The sequence below is a fragment of the Belonocnema kinseyi genome, chromosome 8, assembly GCF_010883055.1.
Source record: "Belonocnema kinseyi isolate 2016_QV_RU_SX_M_011 chromosome 8, B_treatae_v1, whole genome shotgun sequence".
Lineage (NCBI taxonomy): Eukaryota > Metazoa > Arthropoda > Insecta > Hymenoptera > Cynipidae > Belonocnema > Belonocnema kinseyi.
In genome coordinates, this window is record NC_046664.1 from 97986222 (window position 1) to 98012164 (window position 25943).

At 30.9% G+C, this 25943-nt stretch overlaps 3 protein-coding genes across 9 annotated transcripts in view; 1 reads left to right on the forward strand and 2 right to left on the reverse strand.

Moving 5' to 3' along the window:
- Positions 1-8117, reverse strand: part of LOC117177787 (catalase-like) — a 19587-nt gene extending 11470 nt beyond the window's left edge. The window contains exon 1 of the mRNA XM_033368710.1: positions 8064-8117. Within this exon, the coding sequence (XP_033224601.1) occupies positions 8064-8117 (54 nt within the window). The remainder of the gene's footprint in view (positions 1-8063) is intronic.
- A 526-nt stretch (positions 8118-8643) lies between these two features.
- LOC117178040 (tRNA (guanine(10)-N2)-methyltransferase homolog) lies at positions 8644-12691 on the forward strand. Its single transcript, XM_033369243.1, has 2 exons — positions 8644-9447; positions 11685-12691. The coding sequence occupies exons 1-2, from the start codon at positions 8880-8882 to the stop codon at positions 12356-12358; spliced, it is 1242 nt and encodes a 413-aa protein (XP_033225134.1). The 5' UTR covers positions 8644-8879; the 3' UTR covers positions 12359-12691.
- Positions 12692-17257: 4566 nt separating this feature from the next.
- Positions 17258-25943, reverse strand: part of LOC117177655 (JNK-interacting protein 3) — a 27638-nt gene continuing 18952 nt past the window's right edge. For 4 of the 7 annotated variants that reach the window (XM_033368466.1, XM_033368461.1, XM_033368460.1 and 1 more), the window contains 4 exons: positions 21808-22093; positions 21519-21716; positions 21096-21185; positions 17258-18852 (listed from right to left, as the gene is read on the reverse strand). In XM_033368466.1, coding sequence (XP_033224357.1) covers positions 18716-18852; positions 21096-21185; positions 21519-21716; positions 21808-22093 — 711 coding nt within the window. In that variant the 3' untranslated portion in view covers positions 17258-18715. Of the gene's footprint in view, positions 18853-20915; positions 20977-21095; positions 21186-21518; positions 21717-21807; positions 22111-25943 lie in introns of those variants that run through there. The other 3 variants (XM_033368463.1, XM_033368464.1, XM_033368465.1) reach the window with 2 other exon arrangements.

Consider the following 25943-nt stretch of genomic DNA (forward strand, 5'->3'; position numbering starts at 1 on the left):
GCCACCGAGACTCTTCCCGAGTGCGAGGCGGGAATCGAACCCGCAAGCCGAAGGAGTGGGTCCAAAGCCTACGCTTTAGCCCCCACGACCATCGTCCCACTTAATTTAACAATGTATCATTTGGCTATTTTTCCAATTTTAGTCTTTGCTTTTAACGTGATCAGCTGTTAATAACAATTTTTTAAATATTTTTGAAAAACTTCGATGACGATTCAATGTTGCTATTGTCATTAAAAAAGTAATAAGTTAATTAAGATTTTAAAAACAATTCTCAAATGTCATCGATTCAAAGAAAGAAGTCATTGCTAAATAATTAGCTGTTCATTCCGTGAAAAAGCAGATTTTTAATTGTAAAATTATAACAATGGGTTTAAACAATTGTTCTTAACAATGACAATTATTTATTTGTTTTATTTGTTATTCCATCAATTCTTGAATATTTGCACTGCTATTGAACCTCTTTTTTGGATAGTTGCTTTATGTTTTTTAAGTATTTTTGAAGGAATAAAAGTTTTTTTATGAAAAAAGTACACTTCAAAATTCATTTTTTTATTTTTATTATTGACAAACGAATTCGTCCTCGAATTTGAAATTGAGTATTTTCTTACTCGTATCACACTTACCCATAATAACGGAAAATCTGAAATCATTGACACGCCACCAAAGGAAATTAGAAATATTTCTTTAAGCGAGTGTTTGTTGATTACAAAAGGAAACGATTAAAAATAGAAAGTCCAAAGATAACTATGGCAAAATTGTGAACAAGAATCTTCTCAAAAGCTTAAATTATTATTAACCAAAGTATAACTTTGTAATTTCGTATCACAACCCAATCGACTCTATTAATGAACGTGAAATAATTCGTTTAATTTAATAATAGTTAAGACACAATAAGTTTTAATAAATTGAAATTAGAATTAATTATGTTGCGTATCATCTTAATCTTTAAATTAATTATAAAGTATAAATTGGAAAAGTATAAAACTTTTGAACTTACAAAAATTAACTAAATTTTATCACCTTTTTATAATAATAATTTGAATATAAGATTTTTTATTTTATAAATGTTAGATAAATTATTAAATCATTCCATCATGATAAAAAATCATAATGAGAAAATCAGTACAAAAATATCGAATTTGATTTTTATTCAATTAATTAATTCATTAATTAATTAATATCCGAAATTATCGAATTTGAAAAATCTTAATAACAAACATTCTTTTTTATTCCTTATAATAAAATTATAAGGAATCCATTATAGACCTCTACTGATATAAATTTTATAAATATTTGATATATTTTATTTATCAAATATACGGCATATCATAAAAAAGTTAGCCAATTCTGAGTTAATCGTCCACGAATTTTAAAAATACACTCTCAGAGGTTTTGAAAATCAGTTTTCGGTAGCGAAATAAAAAAAGTTAAAACTTTTACAAAAAGTAATTGAAAAAGTATAAAACAACTCGGTCAACATGATAAATGAATTTTCAAATCGTTCTCAGGGAAAAAATAAAACACGTCATATTTCTTACAAAGGTAAATTACTGCCAAGTATAAAGGATCTTTATTCAATTATTTTGGTTAAAAAGGTCGAAGTGAATAATTATCTAATAAATGACTATGGACGAAAAATTATGCGAATAAATAACATAACAGTCAACTTAATTCGAACTATTTTTTTATGAAGAATAAAAACCGATTGTGTAAATTATATACGTCAGGATTATTAATTTTGTATGCTTATCATCCAATAATTAATCATATACTTTATACCTTGACCTAGTTTTGATGGAAAAAACAGTTTATTTTATTTGCTGGCCCTGACCAATGCATTATTTATATCGATCGCAAGGTAGCCCACTTTTGCTTAAAATGAACAACACTTGATTATTACGTTGTCACTTCGATAATAAGTGAATGTTATAAAGCAGTTTAAGAGTATTTTCTCCCTTATTTTAAACTCATATATACTTTAAATAAAAGTAACTGTACTACAGAGTTTAAATTTCTAACGTCTTATTTATTTTAAAAATAAGTAAAATAAAAAGACTAAATTTTACGTGATTAAGATCATAAATAAAAAATCCAAAAGAAAACACGTGATTCTAAAAAAATCGCTTGTTTGTGGTTCAATAAATACGTCATTATAATTTAAAAAATAAGTTAACCTCAAGACAATGGAATTAAATATTTTCTCGATACTGGTGAATAGTGATTAAAGTACACAAACTCAATGAAAATACGAGTTTCGCAAATCACTAATTTAAAATAACCCGATTGTTTCGCAAAAAATTAATGTAGAGAATTATTTCCTTAAAACATCAGTCTAATGAAACAACAAATATAATTTTGTTTATTAAAACTAAACTCAATGTGCATCGAATAAAAATAAAAAAAAATAAAAAAAGCTACGCATTCGGAAAGTTATTCTTTGCACTCGGAAAGTTTTAATGAAACATTAACAAAAAAAATCTCTTTTAGCTCTCAGTTTATCCATGAATCTTCGTATTCTGAATTTTCTACATAGTTAAGTATAGTTAAAGTTTAAATTGATCACTGCTCTCTAGGCTTTGATGTTTTAATTTTCATTGTGCAACTCGCGCTGGGTTTTCAACAGACCGTTTATAATGTATATTTATTTTCTGAGATGCCTTACAATAAAAAGCTACAATCCTTTCTTCAGGCCAAATTATATACTTCGCGCTGTTATGCTTAAAATAGGATTTTTTAAATTACGAAAAATAAATTAATATAACTGTTTGGAAATCCCTATAAGTCCTTGAAGTCTTTAAATCTTGTGAAAATCCTTTATATACCTTAAAATCCCTTGAAATCTTATAGATCATTAGGTATCCCTTAAAATTTAATTCAATTGATTTCGTTTTGTGAATTTCACTTACTAGAAATATCTTGAAATCTTTAGAAATACTACAAAATTCTTCGAAATGCCTTGACATTTTTTTAATCTACCGATAAAATCTTTTTAAATCAGTTGACGTGTTTGGAAAGCCCTTAAAATCTTTTTAAACCTCTTAAAATCCGTGAAGGTTCCTCGAAATTTGTTGAAACCCTCTGGGATTCCTTAAAATTCTTTAAAATATAAAAATCCTACGTTAAATAAATAAATCTTGAGTTTATACTTTATATCCACTCTTTCAATATTTACAAATTCGATATTTTTGTACTGATGTTCTCATTATGATTTTCTATCATGATTTTTCTAGAATCGCGAAAAAATTATGAGGAATCCATTATACACCTCTACTGAATTTCCTAAAATATTTGTTAGTAAAGAGGAATTACAAGGTATTGAAAAGAAATGCATGAGATTACAATGAATCGAAATTAAATAATTGAAAGATTAATTCGCCAAAATAAACGAAAATTCATTCGAATTCTGAGAAGCGGTTCGTTCTTGAATGAAAGAGAGTATACAAGTGGGTTAGGTCGAAAGATCAGAGCCATGAGAGGAATACATATTGTAAACAGGTGCGTAGCGAGCGTATGGGATGCCGGGGATGGGGGGGGGGGAGTATTGTCATAAATGCCGACTGAATAAGTTGAATTGGCCGACGGCGACGTTTTATTGTAAAAAAACAATATCTCGTCTGTGGATCAAGATTTTAGGCTGAAATCTAGCTTAGAGGAAGCTTCACGATTCACCGGTTTCATCTTAAAATTTGAACGGCCAATACAAATTATTAATCACTGAATCAAAAGCGTCGGAATAATTACGATCTTAATGAGTTTCACTACTGGAAAACTCATATATAATAATATAATGTACAATACAATAATACGTCTTCATGATTCTAGGAAGAAAAAAATTGTTTAAACAAACAAAAATTGTTTATAAATGACCAAATATGTTAAGCAACAAGTTCTACTCTAAGTATTCTTCAAATCTTTATAATTTATGTAGACAGATAAAAACTTGTCACAATTTTTAATGAAGAACGAAATTTTTCAGACGAATCATGATTGTTGGAACAATTCAAAATTATTTGAAAATACAATTGCATACTGTCATGATTTTGGGAACAGAAAACCGTTTAAGAAATGACTAAATATGTTAAAAAAGATGTTCTACTCTTAGTCACATTTCATGATCAATCACATCAATCACAAAAAGTCGAAGATTTACATTTTATTGTGGTTCTATCATTTTTTTAATTACAAGTTTAAAGAATATAAACTATAAAAGCTGCCATCTTCTTTTAAGCTAGAGTTCAGCTGAAAATCTGTATCCACAGCCGAGATATTCATTTTTACATTTTTAATTCTACTAATTCGAATAATCATTAAATTAAAGTATAACAAATCTCTATTCGTTAAATATTTGTTACAGAATATTCATGATTTTTTTCAAATTTTTGGAAAAATTTGTTGAACGTGCGGAGGAATTAAAATCAACGTAGTGAAAGTTGAGGATAATTTCTGTTTTGTCACACATTTTCTTTCATTGAGAAGACAAAAAATTTTGTAAGAAAATCAAAGTGACATCGTTTTACAAGTATAATGTTGAAAAATGTTTCTGTCTTTGGCTAAACTTTCTGCGATTTTGTGCTTCAATTTTACTGCTTTTCATTCGAAAAATTAAAATATTATTCACAGAAGCGGAGGAGCTTACTTTTCGAGGTGGAGACGAAACCATAGAATTATACACTGAAGTCCCGTAGGAAAAGTTCCCGTTTTAGAGGACAAGGTGGTCCAAGGGGGCGGGAGAGTGACGCTGCTGGTCAAAGGAGCAACTCCACAACAACGCAGGAGTGTAAGAAAAAGCGAGCGGTATCCTCGACGGTTAATCATGTCGTCTGCTTCAGTCATCTTCAGTCAGTGGCGAAAATTTCGCAGGACAATCGCTTCAGTTCGTTTTCAGTCAATCAGTGTTTAGGTCATGTGTTGCGTAATCAGGTGTAAGGGGCTGTCCATAAATCACGTAGCCAATTTGTGGGGGGGGGTCCTGATCTCAGACTATGCTGAGCTACATGCAGGGGGGGAGGAGGTCTCAGTAAAATTACGTAGCTTTTTTGATGCATTTAATTTTTTTTTCAAATATTATTTTATATGAGGAAGAATCTGTCAGTATTGTGGTTTATACTATGCGTCTAAAAATCAAAAATATTTACATGTCAAATAAATTCATCATCAGGCAATCGATGAAAGACAAAAAGTCAAAAAAGTATTAACAGTCCCTAATCAGGCATTACGAAAATGTCGAAGGAAATTAAGAGGAAGCGCTTATCTTTCGAAGAGACATATAAGTTTTCAGACGAAGTGAAATCTGGTGCCTCAAAGCAGTCTATTTGCAGAATTCATTTTTTAATTGGGAAATTTACAAATCATTCGAAGAAAAATCTGTACAATTTCGATTTTAACAGCTTTTAAAATAATTAGTTGAATTGTTTTTTTTTCAATTATGATGCCATTCACTTTAATCTGATATTTTTAATTTTAAAAATTTCAAAATGCAGACTTGAAGTCATAAACAATTAAAAATTAAAAGCATTTGAAGTCGAAAATTTTGAATAAAGAACATTCATTTTTTACTATTCATTACTTATTAAAATATATAGCAGTTCTGAAATAACTTAAAAAATAATTTTAAATTGGAAAAAATTAAAACAACTTGTAGATTTCTCGAAATTTAAAAATAAAAATGTAGAGCTTTTCAAGGTTCATTGATTCTTTCTTGAATTTAGAGCATTGAAAATGATAATGTGGGTTTATATTATTGAAATTGAATTGGAATCTTTGAACTCCATAATTTAGCAAAGTTAATTACAAAGTATTTAAATTAACAATTTTTAAAACGTCAATTTAAAAAGTTAAAACTTAAGAGTTTCTATTAGGTATTTTCACTTCAACCATCAGCTAACGTCACCTTGTTGAAAACTGAGGGGAAAACAATCGATCAAATGCATGGAACAAAACTTTATGTTTGTAATATCTTTATTATTAATAATCATTATTGTCATTTTATGATTTCATTAAATAATAATTAAAATATATAAACTATTTTTCAATATACTTAAATAGACAAAATTAGCTTTTACGAAGATATTAGCAAAATAGGGCAACAATGAACTGAATCCCATGCATTTGGTCCCTTGTTTTCCCCTCAGCAATCTACGACGTGAAGTTAACTGTTGATTGAAGTGAAAATACCTCATTTGAATGCCCCAATTTTCAGTTTGTTTTTTATTACTTCAAATGGAAAAATGCTTAGCCTTAGAGTTCGAATCTTTTATTTTATTGACTGTGAAAAATGTTTGCAAACCGAGAAAGACATTTTTAATTGAAATAGATTAATTAAATTTCAGATTTAAAATGTTCAGACGCTTATTTTAAATCAAAAAATGAAGCAAGAATTTGGTAATTAAATAAGCCTAGAAAATTATTGATTTCACAAAATAAGTGGGTAATTAAATGAGTCTGAAAATTACTAATTCCACAAAACAGTCAATTTAACATCGTCGATCTGAATATATTTTCCGAGATTTAAATTAAAAAGGCCGTCGATTTGCCGAGTTATATCTTTACATTTTCCCAAGATAGAAATAATAATTTTCTTTTATTTAAATCCAAAAGCTATGAATTAATTAGCATTTTTGGAAAATAAAACCTTGAAAAATACCGAGTGACACATTTACAATAAAATGCCGAATTTTTGAAACAAGGATATATATTAGTATGAAAATCCAAATTCACTTCTCATTCTTTAACATTTGTTGCCTAAGAATGTTTAAAAATTGACGATTTTATCTAAAATTACCGAAATTCTTTGTACGTTGCTTGAGTTTATTAATGAAATATCCTAGAATTGCAGATTTTCAAACGTTTCGGGATGACGCCCCCCCCCCCCCCCCCCCCCCCCCCCCCCCCCCCACATGCTACGCCACTGATTGTAGATATGGTTATTTGTAATCAATCTGAATTTTCCTTCAAAATACTGCATCATAAAAATGCAGTATCATCAACCTGAAATGATAAGGATGACTTAAATCCAACGCGCAAATAGCACCAAAAATAGAAATAAGTATCTGTCTTGAAATGAAAGATAAACATACGACGAGAGATATTCAGGATCGGCGTAACTTGTTTTTCTACTTTGAAAACGAAATTTCTTTCACATAAAAGACTAATGAGGCTTAATATATTTTTTTAACTTAATTTATACAATGTATAATATTCAGTCCAATAAAATCCTTATCAAATTTTTTTATATTAAATGCGCCAAACAGGTTTTTTTCGTTGACTTTTTACTTTTTTGCCTTGGTGTACCTACACTTGAAAAATTCCCAAAATAAATATGACAATTTTAAAGCATACTAACTATTATAATATGGAAAAAAGAAAGGAACCTAATATTCTACAAACAAAAAATGAGTTTCATTCAATTTCATATTTCCCCAGAAAACAAATATTCTTCCCAAAAATCATCTTAAATACATTCTTGATACAAAAAACTCTTACACATAATTATAAATCACCCTTAAAAAAACATAATCCTCTTCTGAAATTTAAATGATATTTTATTTATTTCATGAATATAAAAATCATTGTTTACGAATACAATTTTTAATTTTTGATATTTTTTATCTGTTTATTTTTCTTCGCTGTTTTTTTCATACTATATGATCCATCAAAGAAATGTTTGCCTCAGAATTGAGATAAAAACATTACATTCTGCATAAATATTCCTTTAATGGAAACTGCTGGAATCAGCCACGTAAATGATTTGAAATCGGGGATCATTCATGTAATAAAATGCTACTATAGAAAAATACTTCTTCCCAATTTGTTGAAAAAGAATCCATTACAAATTTATATTCCAACAACCCTTTTTCGTGAACATCTACGAAAAACTCGGATTATATAATACTAATTAAAAAATAATTTATGACAATTGCTTCCCTGATGCAACCGATATGTAACATACAAGTCAGGTTGTCAAAATGCAGGCGCGAAGCCGGTTTGGAAACATCGAAAGATAAGGCACGCAATAGAAGATGATAAACAGAAAAATGTGTAGAAAATACCAAAAGTTACACTACCTGAAGACTGCTCTTGTATTTATTAAGTTGCTCCGCTGCTGTATCCCTCGACATGATGCAGCCTTTTAAACTCTTGACTTAAAAAAAAAACACTTGAACTGTGTAAAACTTGAAAGAAACACAATTTCCTCTCTTCTGCACTCTCATTCAGTCTCGTGTACTTCGGTAGTATTCGTAGAATAACAAATCAGTCGGATAACCGAAGGGTTTTTATAGATTCTGCCAAGCAATGATTGGTCAGTCGGATTATTTTCCTTGTTTATAAACTAAAGGAGTAGGGATGAGTAGGGAGAGGCGGGTTTTATGATTTTATTTAAAGAAACAAGTCGATGTGAAATAATTGGAAGAAAAAAATATTGAAAAAAGTTCCTATTCCTCATTCACACTTATAAGGAACAAAGAAAAAAAGAAAAATCTAACCATCTGACATAATCTCATATTTTTTAAATTATTCTGACAAAACCTCATCTCGACAAAATCAACAAAATCAAAATATAAATCGGAGATACCAATCTTTTAGAATTAATATACCAAAAGTTCTACATAATCATTTAGGGATAGTCTAGGGTAAGGAAATGAGGACAATTAGATCTATTGTCATAGCAAACATAACCTAAAACCCATTCTCGCCTATCCCCCACGCCCTCCACGGAGTACAGTTGGAAAGGCTGTAAACAAACACATTCCACTTTTCAGATAGTGAATCACAAATTTAAAAAAAATACCTACGGGGTAAAAATCTCATTAAAAAAATAGTGCGCGAAATCTGGTCAAATCGAAAAGTGTAAAATAATTAGTATATGTAATTTATGTAAAATGGGGACTCAGTGGAAAAAATATTTATTTTGGTTTGCGCACGAACACGTGGATTTTCGAATGGCAGAGATGGAGTCAATTCTCGATATGTTTAAAATATCAGTGAGGACAATTTTGAAGCCAAAGGAACATCCTTTTTGGATTGTCGAGTTACCTTCTGAAGATATTGTTCGTCAAATCGCGAGCAGATCTGTTTCACTTCGTTGCTGCTTGGAACTTTGGGCGATGTCTAAGGAACTCGAAACTCTTCATGCTTGTTTAAAAACGTATACTAAGGACAATATCGAAACTTACAAAAAACAGTCGTTTAAAATCACTGTCAAGACTTTCTGTAAACACTTTACACAGAAAGAAAAGGTGGCGAAAATTGAGATGTTCAATTATCTTTCGCTGGAAGGACCTGTTAAATTGAACAATCCTGACCTGACGTTGTTTTACTTTGAGTATTATGGCCTGGATCCTAATTACAGTCCCCAAAAACCTTTTCACCTGTTTTTTGGAAGGTGGATCACCGATGGTCAGAGGGATCTCATTCAAAAATTCTCGTTAAAAACACGCAAATTTATAGGTATAAATCTTTGTTTCGTAATTTTATTAATTGGAGTAAAAACATTATTAAAACCAGTTCGCAAGATTGAATTCTGATATTTTCAACTTCTTTCCTGTTAAGTTTTTTAATAAAAGTATTATTTAATATATAATTGCAACAAAACTTGGAAAATTGGATTGCAGTACCTAGAAGTCCTGCAAATAATAATAGGGTGACCACTGGTTCGGGGAAGCGAGAACTGTTCGAGACCGGGAAATGATAGTGAATTTATTTTTTAACTAGAAACATTGTTATAAAAAAATCTGTCCCATCACTTGAAATACCACATATTTCAGATCACATGATAAAATGCAATTTAAATCAAATTTAATTTATATATTCATTTTAAGGGTACATTTGCTATTTAAATAATTTAAAAATGCAGTTAAGATGACTTTAATAAGTAAATAAATAAAAATGAATAGAATTTAAAATTTTATTTTGTTTAAAAAATGTAAGTTGATTAACTGTAAACATAAACTGATTAATGATTTTTTAAATTAAACGGTAGTTGGAGTATTAAGAAATTGAACAATAATTAATTTTACAAGATCGTTTTGTTTCTGAGTCTGTTCGAAATTTAACAATTTACAGATTTTAACGTTAAGAGTTGCAGTGTTACAATTTGAAATGCTTAGTTACTTAAAAAAATGCAAACGTCCAATTGAAACCTTATAAACTATTTTTAATTTTAAAATAATTTCAAATTAGTAGCTTAATAATTAAACACTTTTATTACATTTTAAAACCTATTCAAATAAATTGTTTGAATCAGAAAGTCTTGAATCTTTAAAATCTCAGAGAAGAAGTTTAAACTTTGTACGTTATAATTTTAATAGAAGTTTTGAAAAGATTCAAACTTAATTTAAAACGTTAACACGTTTCTAAAAATTCAAAACACAATATAGATTTTCGAAATTTTTGAAATAACCTTTTTTTCTTTTGTAAGGATTTTGAAAGGTTTTATGATAACAAATTTTTCTTGAGATTCTTGGGAAAATTAAAAGTGATTTTTTAGTTTGAAAAATTATTTTTAACAGAATATGTAAGAAGATTTTTAAACAAAAAACAAATTGTTTATGAATAAATAACAATTAAACAATTATTAATTTTAAAAAAATCTAGTACACTTAAGCGATGTTTAGAATGTTGAAAGTGATTTAAAAATAATTGAGAATTTGAAAATACTTCAAAACATTTTTAACAAAATGTAGATTTTCAAAAATTTTACAAATATAATCTGGAAAATTTTTATTTAATTTTTTAACTTTGCTGGTTTTATTAAAAGACTTAAGAAAAGAGTGATTGATTATAAATGATATTTAGAAGGTTTGAAAAATTTTCAAAAATAATTTATAATTTGAAAAGATTCCAAAACATGAAAAATAAAATGTAGATTTTTGAAGATTTTGAAATAAAATATTAAAGCTTTTTAAGGATTTTGAAAGGTTTTATGACAATTAACAAATTTTCTTTAGATTCCTGGTAACTCTTGGAAATTCGAGATGAGCAGTTAGATATTTTCCAGTAGCTTGACTAGTCTCGAATTTTCGGGACTAGTTCATTCCCTTTTTTAACTCCCTGAGTTTCGGGACGACTGGACGCAGCCTTCAAAAAATAATTTTAATACATTATTGTTAAAAATTTCAAAACAAATTTTGATGTATAAATATTAACTGTTCAAATTGATTATTTGTAATGACTTAAATTTAAAATAATTTAACTTCCGATTTACAAAATCTTTCAGTTTATATTAATATTTCAGTTATATTGATGTTTCTAGCTTAAAATTGCTCAAAATGATTTAGAGCATTGCAAATGGTAGCGTTTTTAGTTCAAAAAAACGTTTAATCTTGCAGCTTAACGGAATTTAATTTAAAACTGTCCAATTTAACAGTGTTCAAAGCTTCCATTCTATACGTCTAAATTATTGAGCGTTTGAATTAGAGAATTTTTAGCTTTAATTTTAAAATTCAAAATAGGCACATTGATTGTTTCAATTTACAGATCGGTTTCGATAACTTCAAATGACAAAAGAGTTTAACTTCAAGAGTTCGAATCTATCAATTTAAATGACTGTGCATAATTTGTTGTATTAACTGGGAAATTAGCGAGGTTTTGTTCTCCTCGATTAAAACTGACGCCCTCTATAATAATCTTGAATTCCTGGTACCCTGTAATTTAATTTAATCGATTTAATTGACCAATTTTGTTAGGAAATACATCAATGGATCCTCAGCTGTCCTTGATGATGGCGAATCAAGCACAAGTACAAAGCGGGGACCTCGTCCTGGACCCATTCGTAGGAACTGGATCTCTTCTAATTGCAGCATCACAATTTGGTGGCTACACTCTAGGAACCGACATAGACTATTTAATGCTTCATGGCAAAACGAGACCTAGTCGAATAACTCAAAAATATCGAGAAATCGACGAAAACGTAGCAGCTAACATGAAACAGTACGGAATAATGTCTAATTTTGTAGACGTCGTTGTAGCCGATTTTGCCTTGCGTCTCTGGAGGGAAAACGCTAATTTAGACGCAATTATTACCGATCCTCCATACGGCGTGAGAGAATCAACAGAAAGAGTTGGGTCGTCAAAAATATGCTCGACTATCGAGGCACACCAAGTTGCAACCCACATTCCCTCGAAAGTAGTTTATGATTTGAATGAAATATTCGAAGACTTGCTTACTTTCTCGGCCAAACATCTTAAAATTAATGGCAGGCTCGTTTGTTGGTTTCCTTTGTTTAAGGAAGATCATTCCGAAGAATTTGTACCCACGAATCCTTCTCTTCAGCTACTGGCTAGCTCTGAACAAGTACTTAGCGCAAATACGAGTCGACTATTGCTCACTTATAGGAAAATAAAAGAACCACAAACGTGATTAATTTAGGACAATTTTATATTGACTGTCAAATTTTATACTGTATTTAAAATTGGATTTTTAATTTAAATAAACAATTTAGTTTATCAGATTTTGGTGATAACTGTTGGATAGGTTGTATCCAAGATTCTATGATCGGGGTGGCTGTTTGATCAGGAGTTTTTTTAAGATCGAGAACAATCATAACATCGCAGTGAATTTTTTTAATTTATAGAAGAAAGACTTAAAATATCACAAACTCTTATGAAATTTTAAATAAGTTTCTATTTGAAACTCGTCTGAGTTGAAAACTTTTAATTTATAACTTTTTCGAATTCGAAATCATTCAATTTCCAATGCATAATTCTAAAGTCCAATACCGTGGGGTAGAACACACGACTTTGAGTGTACACCAGATTTCACGTTTCACAAAAAGTAAAATTTCAAAAGATTTTAACAGCTTTGTAGATTTCATTTACTTGACAAAGATTATAAAGGTTTCAAAATGTTCGAAAAATATTTCCAGAAATTTCAAAACGTTTAAAAGATTTCGCAAAGATTACAAATATTTTACAAAGAATTGAACGATTTCACAAAGATTCCAAGATATAGCAATGATTCCTCAAAGATTTCAGAATATTTCACAAAAATTACAATGATTTCAAAGATACCACGATTATTTCAAAAAATTTCAAATATTTCACAAAGATTACAATGATCTCCCAAAGATTTCAAAGATTTTTATGTATTTCAAAAGATTTGATAAACATTACAATGATTTCACATATATGACGAAGACTTCTACAGGGATCACAGCACAGAAATATCTCGAACAAGGGAAACTAGGATAATGTTTTCAGGAAAAAAGAAAAATATTGTTTTAATGATTTCTTTAATTAAATTTTTTTTTAATTGAGTATACTCACGTTATTTAAAATCTATTCACGGTGATATAAAAATGCCCATTCAAACATTGAATTTTTTAAATAAACTATTTTTCTTAATCGTTATCATAATCAAGAATATTTTCGCTTCTAAAAATTCCTTAATTAATCATTAAAGCATGATCATCATAAGTATAATTAAATATAATTAATTCCAATCGATGTTGTTTGCTTGATGTTAGTGTTTTGGTCTGAGATAATGATAAATTATTAACAATTTTTAAAAAATTATTTAAATTTGTCTCAAGGAGTTCATTTCCCAACAACAGGATTGTTATAATTTACAATTAAATATTTCTGTCCTAGATTTGTTACTTCATCCTTACTATATATCATACTTTGAATATGAATTATAAACAACACTTTTGAATCCTCTTAAATACAGATTGAAAATAGTTTTAAGATATTTTAAGAGTTCTAAAAAATTTTGAAAGGAAATCTCTTGAAATTATGTGGAATGGTTTGAAAGTACTTAAAATCTTCTAAATCTTTTGGAATTTATCGAATTCCTTCATATCACTAGAAACTGTTGAAATCGATAGAAATCCCTTTAAATAGAATTTAATTTATTCCCTAAAATTCTCACGCGAATCGTGTCTATTCGTCCCCGGATTTTTATTTTATAATATTAAAACAAACTATTTACAAATTCATAATAGAAAACTTTTCCATATTAAGTGCTCTACCAATTTTTATAACAAAATCTATTGATATTCTTTGGAATCATTTGAAATGACTTAAAATCTTTAAACTCGTTTGAAAATTGTCGAATTTCTTCATATCATTAGAAACTGTTGAAGTCCAAAGAAATCCCGTGAAATAAAATTGCATTCATTCCCTAAAATGCTCACGCCAATTGTGTGTGAACGTCCCTGGATTTTTATTTTGTAATATTAAAAACAAACTTCACAAATACATAATGGCCAAGTTTAGAATATTAAGTATTCCACACATTTTTTAAACTAAATCTATTGAAATTATTTGGAATCATTCGAAATGACTTAAAATCATTAAACTCATTTGAAAATTGTCGAATTTCTTCATATGGCTTGAAACTGCTGAAATCCAAATAAATACAGTAAAATACAATTCAATTATTTCCGGCAGTTCTATTGAAACTCATTAAAACCTGTTTAAATCGTGAGGTTCCATTAAAATAAATAGAAATACTTTGAAATTCCTTGGATACAAATTAAATCTAAATTATTTATAACATTTCTCTAAAAAATTTGCCTATAAAATGCAAATTTGTGTTCACGTAGAAAGATGTTTTTTTCCTCATTTTAAAAACATAAAATATTTAAAAATCCGTAATATACAATTTGTTAATATTAAAAATTCCAAAAAAATTTGAAAATTGTTAAATAATTTAAGAAATGATTCAATCTAATTGTTTAAAAAACAATTTCAAAGTTTCAATATTTTCAAGATGCCAATATTTTTTACGCATCTGGAGATATTAATTTTTTCGATAAAAGCTGATATATTCGTAAATCATTCATAAATTCTTAAATTTAAAACATCTAGAAATTTTCCAATATTAAAAAATCAAAATTGTTTAATTTTAAATGCTGTTAGTTAAAAATTTTCCAAGCACTAAAACACGTGTCTATTTATAATGTCTTACCGTACGCAAAAAAGAACTAATGTAATTGAATATGAACATTCTCAAATTATACCACGAGTCCACGAAGGATAAAAAAAATTTAATCAAAAAAAACTGAAGATATATTTTTAAATAAAAAATACTATTTTTTGTTGGTTTTGGTCTCAAAGGAAAGCTTAGGTTTTTCTTCATTTAAATATTATTTGGAATGTTTTGAGTAATTTTACCTCCTTAAATTGGCACTTAAATTGGCCGAAATGTTAAAAGCTGGTTTTTGATAGTTTTTAAACATTTAAAAAATGATATAACTAATGAAATTCTTATCCAATCTATAAATGATCAGTTGTCAATCTTGTAATACTTATTTGAATTTTCGTCTAATCTAACAATTACATAGGGTTACTTTTTAAATGCATGTATTCAATTAAATTAGGATCGTGAAATTAAAACGTTTAGAATTATTTGTTGGTCAATATATTATATTAAAATTAAAATGATATTGCTATTGCAATTGAAAAACATAAAATTGAAATCTTTCAGTAACTGTTCAGTTTTAAAGATTTAACTTTAAAATGGTCTAATTATGATCATTTTAATTTTATATTATTCGATTTGAAGCATTTTCAAGCTGAAATGTTTAATTTGCACACACTTCTGATTTGAAGTCTTCTAATTTAACCGTTTTAAAAACTGTATAAAAATTGTGTTTTTATTTAGTTGTAATTGATAGAAAATCCAGTTTGTCTTCCATTATTCCTAGCAAAAAATATATAATTTTAACACTATTTTAGCTAGCTTTAAATTATTCTAAAGTCAGATAATAATTTTTATAATATATCTTAACATAATAAAAATCGTTGTTCAAATTTAAAGTAAGAACTCTTTAATGTCGTCAGACAGACCATACTTTATTATAGTTGATTTAAAAAATATTTAATTTAGCTTCAAAGTTTTTTTTACATCCTAAATAATTTGATTTGGCATTACTCAAATTAAAAAACTAATTAATTATAATAGAATATTCTGTAGGCTAAAAAAAACTTTCAGTACAGACGGTAGCATATTCTTGTTTTGAGTAAAATAATGATGCAGATGTGAAAAGAACAAATGTATTTTCAAATATCTCTTATTTAAAGAGAAAAGGGGAAATTGGTTCTAGAATAGAGAAAAACGGAAAACACAGGAGAATAGGCGAAAAACTCTGCATCCTCCTTGTACACTAATTTCAAAAGGGACCAACACCTTGTGTCATTTACTTAAACAATTTTTGATTTTTTAGTCTCAATTTATAATCGTACGTTTTAAAATTCAAATCGTTTTTAAATACAGTTTTAAAGGCTGAAATAATTAAATATTAGAATTTTTCAATTCAACTCATCTAGTCACGTTTGATCTGGTATAATTAAACAAATTAAGAAAACAGTTCAGCAACTTGTATTCAAAATGGCTGGCTAACGAACTTGACCTTCCTTTTAAGATAATAAAAGAGTGTACCAAAGGACAATCCAAGCTTTAACACTAACGAACGAACAGATGGAAAAATTCATAAAAACCTGTTTGTCGGATTCAGGGGGTCTCAAAATGTCGATATTTGACCAAACTTGGGGGGTCAAAGAGTGACGACAAAATAAGCTGTTTTTTCGCCTATTTTTTGGACCTCGCAAGCGACCTGGTGAAAAAATATAAAAATATGTTACAGGTATAAAATTACTCGTCATTAAAAACCAAAATGAGCATCGCTTTTCGTTTTTTTTAACTAAAAAAAAATTACCCCTATTTAAGGGCTGAGAAGACCCCAAAAAATTAAAAAATAGGAAATACCACTAATTATACAATCATTTATCATTGTATTTTTTCTATAAAATAAACCTTACAAAAGTACAATCACGTATTTTCTTGACCAATAAGGGGTTAATGTGAAAAATGTTTTTATAATTAGTGGTATTTTCTATTTTTTTGCATCTTCTCAACCTCTAAATAGGGGTAATGTTTTGAATTTTTTAAGAAACGAAAAGCGATGCTCATTTTGATTTTCAATGACAAGTAATTTGATACCTGTAATATATTTTTATATTTTTTCACCAGATAGCTAGGGAGGTCCAAAAAAATAGGCGAACTTTGGCGTCACTCTTTTACACAAATCTAGTACCTTCTCTGATTTAACAAAATCTATTGAATCACTTGATCTGATATTGATTTTTTGATCTTGTATAATTAAACAAATGAAGAAAATAGCTAAACAACTTGTATTAAAATAAACATAAAATAACTATGCAGTAAAAATTTGATAAAAAAGAATTTAAGCGTAGCCTGCAAAAAACTAAAAATGATTTTTCTACAAAGGATGGATATAAATATGATTGCACCTTGGTAATTTCCTTTGTAACTTTATTAATGCCGTTGCAGCTCCACGCGAGCCAGGTACAATCCACGTTCGACACTGAAAGCCGAGTTAAACATGTAATACGTAAAATTCCCTAGAGCCGATTTTCTACTTGTTATGTAAACCTTATCTTTGGTAGAAGGTTCATGAGAAAGAAGTGCGGAAAAGCTAGCTTTTTCTTGTGGTCGGCCGAGGAGTGAGTACAACGCGTCAAAAAAAAAAGGACGCCAATAACGACATTACATAATTTACAAACGCTGATCATTCGAAATTGAAAAACTAGCTATTAAATACCCAGGATTTTTTCCCAAAGGGTAAATCGACGTTTGAACTCAAGCAATTAAAAAACTGACCGCTTTACAAAAACTAATTCCCCTCTTTGTAAAATTTTATCGTCACTCCGACCCTAAATCAGTCCGTTCAAAAATTGGAAACGCCAAAAAAAGATTAATTTCTCTTGTGAAAATAGGTTTCAAACAGCGTTGCACAGCAATTTAGTTCGGTGCAACCTCCCTCATCCAAAAAGTGAATCGCCAAAAATATAAGTCTATGTTAACTTACAACCAGGAATTAAGCTTGCCACTGCATCGGCGTGGTTCGCTGATTTCAAACTCCGAAATATTATCTTAAAATTTTAAATCAGATCATAAATTTAAGGTGGGATTTAGGATCGGATATTTTTTAAAGGACCTGATTGCTTCTATCTAATTCTGTTAAATTTCGTTGTGTAAACTAGAAAACTATCAAACGACGATTCGCGCTGGACACTAAATCTTGAATAATCTTTCTCCACATTCAACGCAAAATTGCACACATCCCTGTCACGGGCGTGTAATATATACGTGCTCATAAATTACACGATTCGCGAATAAATTATTATTTTATCTCTATAAACGATTTACAATAGATCTTATCATGCCGACAATCGATTCGTAAGCATATTATAAACAGATATATATAATGTATGTATTTATATATAAGTCTCAAATAATTAAAAAAAGAAAATATCTAGAATTCATCGATCGCGATATCAGATTGCGACTCGTGGATACTGTTTCGAAGATAGTGGATGTACCTTGGAGATACATCGATAGGAAAGTCCAAAAAGACCTTTCAGTAAAAATCATCGCTGGTAAAAACCAAGATCGTAATATACCTTCTAAAAAAATTCAACAAATTAGTCCTGTACACTACGCTTATCGCGGCATTAATACACGTAGCTACCTAAATTCAGCAAGCTGACTTGGAGCAACAATCTTCATTTGATCTACCAGTCGATGTGGTATTCACAGAAAAAAAGATACTTAATTTACTCAGGTTAGTTTTTAAAAGGATGAAAGTGGCCCTAACTTAAGTTTCCTTTTTTCCGTAGATCAATGAATCATTGTAAAAAGACAGTAGCTAGGCCGGTCACCCTGGAAAGAACCTCCGGTTTCTGTGGCAGACTAGGTGTTGACCAGTGCAGAAGTCGGACACTGAACTTGCCAAACGATCAGGTGACTCTGCTCTCCTTGCTCCTCTGAATTCGAGACTGCAGATGCACCTGAGCGTTCAATCCCATCCTCAGTTTCATCGCCGTCACCTAAAAAATAATTTGATTTTAATATATTTTTTTAATGTAGGATTAATACAAATCAACGAAAAAGAATGCAGAGAATGATCTTTCAGCCTTTTGTACAGCACGATGCAAACTAGTTAATAGGCTGGGCCGAAATAAATAATTTTAGTAATCCGCTGTATCTTTATTTTGGACCGACCCTTATTCACAAAAGTATGCCTAGATTTTGCCATGCAAAAAATTGAGGTAGAATTTGGCTCGTTTTCATGCTATACCGTTGTTACTGTTGAAAACATTTGAAACGTCCCCTTTGAAAGAGATTTAAAAATTATTTGAAAGAACAAGCAATTTATTCATCCATTTTTAATGAGAAAAGATTGATTGTCTTTATTGCTAAAGGTTTCCTACTTAGACGGTAAGTTACCACTTTAAGGGCATGTTATACTTAGAAAATTGTCGATTTTACCAGTTTTAGGTTCCCCCGGCTTTTTTTCTAGAATAATAAATATTGTGTCTTAAAAATTTGGGAAATGATAGCGAACATGCTAACGGACGTCCCCACACACTTTTTTTGTAGGTTAATTCAAAAAAGTTTTAATTTAGCAAAATATGATTAATTTGCATAGCGCTTGGGAAATGGTATCGATTTTTTCAGTGTTAGATTCCCCCGGATTTTTTCCTAGGATACGAAATATTTTGCCTTCAAAATCTGGGAAATGATAGCGAACATGCTAACGGACGTCCCCACACACTTTTCTTGTGTTTTTTTTTTTTTTTTTTTTTTTATCAAAAACTTTTGGATATTGCTAACAACGTGTGTGTATATTTCGAAGTTATGTGTATTACAATTCACCCGAGCGTTGCTTCCAAACTACACAATATTTTTGGCCGAAAACTTTGGACTTACAAATAAACATAGTAACTGACCTCCTGGAACTAACTTTGTTTGCAGGCAATCAGAAAAGTTTATTTCATAAATAAAATCCAGATTATCGAAAAGACAGAGATGAAAAACGACGTAACCTCAAAATAATGCATATGCATACAATTTTTATTTAGCACAATCATTTTTTTTGTAATTATATCCCTCAAAAAAGAGTCCGGGGACGTTCGTTATGATATTTTATAGCATCTCCGAATTCAGTTTTTTTTAATTTTCATTTTTGTGGAAAAAAGCCGCGGAAACTGTTTCACATGCCCTTAAATCACATAAAGTTACGTGGAATTTAAATTTAGTTTTTATTCTGGAAATGTGATGCTCCCAATAGCCATTTAAAATTATCAGGCTGCCACTCGGTGTCAACACAATGTTCACAAATTTGTCACTTGTTTACAATTAAAATCAAATTTAATTCAATTTTCAATTCCATTCTTTATAAATTTGTACACACTTAGTTGCTACCTGAATCTTGTTAAGCATTTGAAATGTTTCCATCTCCTCAAAAAGGTCGGATCAAACATGTTTAATTTTTTTCTCATCAGTAAAATCTTTCGTATTATGGCTTATCCGCATTTTTAGCAATTTAGCATTTTATATTTCTAATTTTCTTTCGACCCACACGCCATATTACTAGTTAAGGATCAGCTCGTTGGTCGCCCAACCCCCAGAGAGTAAAAGGATATCGGGAGGATGAAAGTCAGGATCCTAACGAGTCCGAAAACTATAATGATATATACACACAAAAAATCCTTTTAGACAATCGCAAAGGGTAAAAAAAACACCAAAATAATGTTTCGAACTCCAGAGGCATGGTTTGAAAAGAGTGCTGAAAAATTAATTGGAAGTGAGGACTAAAACCTAGATTAATAAAGAGAAGACGCTTTGCTAGTACATATAAAATATCTTTGTACATTTCCAAGCATCACAGAATTTTTGTTAGATACGCCCTAACTACGATTGCATAATTGAGATGTTTGTTAGTTTTGTTTCAAGCGAAACATTCCAAAGAAGTCGTTTCTCGTCAAGGGACGGTCAACTGGTATTAGAGTTAAGATCAGAGAAGAGAGAAGTTTGCAAACTAATGAAAGAATTGAACTTGCAACTCGAGAGAAATTGAGTTTGTCGTTAATACTCTCTGGGGGCATACCTGACCATCTGCCACACAATCAGATGTGTTGCTACGTCGCTCTCGTCCTCTGCTTCATCTGCTGAAATTACCAATCGCACATCACATCAAAACATTGATGGATTCTAAGAAAAAATCTTTAAAGTACACTCAAAGATGGTAAAAGGTTAAATAAATTTGCATAATTTGGTTGTTACTTACCAACTCTAAAATCGATGTAACCTTCCCCACCAGACAGGACTAGCATTGCAGGTTGGGATCCATCCGAAATCACACTGTGGCCTCCATGCCCTGAAATCAATCAATAATCAGCCCCAATTCCCTTTAAAAATTGATTTTTTTTTTAATCTCTGAACCAGTGCCGTATTTAATCCAGAGCTCAAAAATGCATGCTAGGGCGGCAAATGTTTAGTAGCGTCCCGGTGGCGTGACATTTTTTTATTATTACAGAAAATGTCTATTTTAATTTGCATTGATTTTTTTGACTTTTCAACTTTACAATCGAAAAACCTTGTCATCAAAATTGAAAAAGGACAACAAGTTTCTAGGGAAGCCTAGAGCGGTCTGAGACCTAAATTCGGCTATGAACGCTCCTTACTTTTCAAAATATGAAACTCAACATACCAGGGACGGCGACAAACATTTTTACAGCATCCCTGTGTCCATGGAAGCTAAGCTGAGCGTGAGCCATACTGCAGTAAGGCACAAAGCTTCCTGGAGTTACACCATGATCTGAAGCGTATACTCGAACTCCAACCCCTGGGGTGTCGCCTTTTCCTCCCCTGGTTTGTGCTCTCGAAATGGCCATGGACCCGCCAGCACCTGTATCCAATAAAAACATTACAAATCATTTTCAAGTCTCTTTTTTAATTCAACAAAGCCGGTGGAAAAAATTTTTAAAAATTGCAATTACTTTCGGAGAGAGGAACAGAAATGATAACCCCATTTCCAGTTCCGATCCAGAGTCTGTTTGAGGAGATGAGCAGGGCAGTGATTCTGACGAAGGAAAAACCTAGTTTTCCGGTTCCGAGCATTTTGCTAACATATGGCTCAATGTCCACATCTTGAAGGTGCTGATGGGTGTGGGCATGATATAATCTCAAGGTTGAGTCTAGCCTGATGCTAACCCATACTCCTTCGCCCAGCCAGGCTAGTTGTCGAACCTGCGACTCCCGACGAGGATGTGCGTCCACGGAACACTGCAAGAAAACGAACACTAGGATTTTACATATATGACTCCATGTTTAAACCATGACTGAGATTATGAACCATCAGAGGGTTGCTACAGATTTTTTCATCTTTGAATGACCATTGAATTGCGAAAAATATAGGTTTTCCAAATTCCATGTTTTCAACATTCAAATTCAAACGTTTAATATTATAGGCTTTTAAATTAAAATGATACTAACTTGCATAATAGGGTGTATAGAACAATTCTTTTACCAATATAAAACAGCCGAACACGGAAAAGTTTCATTTTATATCCCTATAACAATATTTTAAACTGCTTGATCAATATCTTCAGGTTTCATGGCGACAACACTGGTTTTTCTATACCTCATAAAACTGAAATACATTTATGAAATTGGAAATTACTTTAAAAATTTGCTGAGCCTTTGGAAACTTTTGCACACTTAAAATACACGGCAGACCTACATTATATAATCAGTAATTAAACATAGGTACTATTGTTTGTAAAACAATTAATCCCGTTTAATGAATAGATAATATACCGTACATGTGAACAAATTTTTAATAAATTAGTTTACGTATAAACATGTGTGCTTTTATTCAATGAATATGTACTTCAGTTTGCATTATTTACTGTAAGGTCATCTCCCCCAGCTAAAAAATTGAGACCGAAAGTGTTTAAAAAAGCAGTCATCAGTGCACGGAACGTATGGCGTTTCTGACCAGAAAGTGAATAACAAATTAATTTTTTAACGCAAATATTTAAATGAGATATTTCACATTTTTCTCAAGGGGCAGGGCGAAAGACGGTTGCAACTCTCGCCTCGGTATACCTCGGAAGGGCCGCAGTACGCGAGTACTCAGTGGAGAATAATGCGCAATATTATGCATTCCAATTGGAAACAATTTAGGTTTACGTTTGGATCCCCCCAAATTGTGACCAAAGTTATTTGTAAGTAAGCTGCGTCTGACTATCATGGTTATCATTATAATTATTTATTATTTATAATGATAAATGATTGTTTAAAATTCCGAATATTGAGCAAATGGACAAAATGCAATATAAAAATGTATGGAAAGAACTTTGCGGTGCCTAAAATTTGTAAGAGAAGGCGAATACGTCACGAAATATACAAGGGAAGAATATAAGTAAAGTGTTTTGCGAATCTTTCGTCTGGCAAAAGTGGCCGAGCACGCTACTTTGTACAAAATCAAAACTCCGCATGTGCCAGTACGTGCTGTACGTAAAGTCTCAAGTTGTAAATATGTCGAATCGAACAAAGATGTCCAATGTTTAAATAATCAATTTTTTCTTTCAAAATCAGAAAGATCACATGCGTTTGTCCAAAAAAAAGGGAACTTGCATTAATGAAAATGTGTTCCTATAAAAGTTCTTAGCGCACATGGGTTTTCTTGAGTATCTTCGTTTAACTCAGAGAGCACTTAAATAACTTTTTTGTTTGGACGACAGTTTATGTGAGACGTGACAATAGGCGTGATTTACCGCGATCTCCATTAGCTGTGTCCATTTTCATAAATGGCGGCTTCTCCCAGTGGGACCCTGCGTACATACACTGGTATTAAAATCGGTTCACCCACACCGCCCCCTGGGGATGGGGTCAAGTTTAAAATCTTAAATGGGAACCCCTATTTTTTATTGCATATTCGGATTCTTTGGATAAATATTTGGATTCATTTCGCGATAGATGGCGCTGTAACCGACGAAATTCAATTTTTCTTCATTTTACTGTTACTGAGAATGCACGCTTACGATTCTGCAATGCTCGAAATTAGTCTTAAAACAAACTGCTAATTTAAGAGTAACGAAGAACGACGTAGACGTAGCAGTTTTCTGTTCCGTTCAAGGTGTTTGATTAACGTGAGTTCCCTCGCCTCTCACGATTCGAGGTACTCAGGGAATCATCTTTTAATTAAAGTAAGTGCTTAAAATGATGACCTTCGGCTTCAATGCACTTATTAATCCGTAATTCAAATGAATTTACACAACGGAGAAGTGTATCTTCTTGAATTTCAGCAGAAGCACTTGTAATTCGGTCAATCATATTCTCACGTGTTGTTGGTTTTTCTTTGTATACTTTGTCTTTCAGATGGCCCCACAAAAAGAAATCTGGTGAAATAAGATCTGACGATCTTGCAGGCCAATTCATCGGACCGCCTCTACCAATCCAGCGACCATGGAAATCACGATCAAGAACTCCTCGTGCTACCGCTGAATAGTGAGCCGCACAACCATCATGTTGAAACCACATTTTCTGCCATATTTCTAAGCTCAAGTCTTCAAGCAATATTGACAGTTCATTTTCCAAAATGCCTTGATAATTTGGACTATTTAAGCTGCCTTCGATAATCTGGGGACCGATCAGTTTGCTGCCAAATATTCCACACCATACATTAACAATCCATGAACGTTGGTGTTCAACTTCACGAAGCCACTGCGTATTTTCAATACTCCAGTAGTGCATGCTTTTTCGATTAACTATTCCATGGTTCATAAAAGATGACTCGTCAGAGAATAATATATATCGAAAAAAGGTGGGATTTTTTTGTATTTGTTCACATGCCTGACAAAAAGTTACCCGATTTTGTAAATCAACCCCATGAAGTTCTTGATGTAAAGAGACATGATACGGATGAAATTTATTACGTTTCAAAATTTTCCAAACACTGCTCTGAGACATTCCGGAATCACGAGTAATTTCTCGTGTACTAACGTGAGGGTTATTAGCCACTGCAGCTAATACAGCAATTTCATAATTTTCTACAGCGACTGTTGTTGTACGGGTCTTTTTCTTAGGTTGAACACTTCCATCAGTAGTAAATTTTGTAATAGTACGATAAAATGAAGCACGTGATACAATTCTATTTGGAAAACGCTGAGCGTAGAGATTGAGAGCATTATCAAGATTTCTGCCAACTTCTCCATACACCAGAACCATTTAAATTGTTTCTCGTACAATTAGATACTCCATTGTAAAACAGTATTAGAAATAATCTTTGATCTAACTAAATTGAGCTTTGTCTTAAATGTATTTTTTCTAATTTACTGTATTTAAGGAAAGAAAAAAGTAAACACTTTCATAATGTTTCGGTACCATCTGCTGACCTGTATCTACAATAATGCCAGAGCTAAAATTTAGGAATATTCAGGAAACACTGTTAATGTAAACGTATTACTTAACAATTGCTTCTTAAGAACAGACATACATTCTGGCATGTTTTTGAAAATAATAATTACCAAAAAGATCCGAAGCTCTATCGCCCTTATTTTTAACCGACTTCAAAAAGAAGGAGGTTCTACCTATGTTCGTCGCAATGAATTTTTTTATGTACGCGAGTTTTTATTGCACTTGTTCAACGATTCTGTAGGGGAGCGTTCACTTATGATGTCACGAATCGAGGGGCAGGAAGGGTTCTTGTCAAGCGTGACAAATCGTGACATACGGGGGACGAAACATTCTGCGCGTGATGTCACGGAGGATTTTCTTCTTTTTAATTAACAAACTGAAAAGCATTAAGTACATATATATCCGAGCTGTTTGATATATTCATTGAGAAGAATAAAAAAAAAATGTTAGTAGTAAGGTTTATATTTTTTATGTTCATTTAACGTTTGATTCTAATATTTTGAAAAGATTCCGAAAAGTATTTTAGAATTATTTTTAAAAATGTGAATGGGGAGCGGTCGAAAGAACGTGACGTAATATTATAGGTGGGGGCTCGTTAAATCGTAACTGAGCGTGACAAGGGGTACGGGGGGTTAAAAAAGCTTGAAATAAAGCGTGACATCATATGTGAACGCTCCCTAGCGATTTGAAAAATTAATTTTTTCCGTGGTCA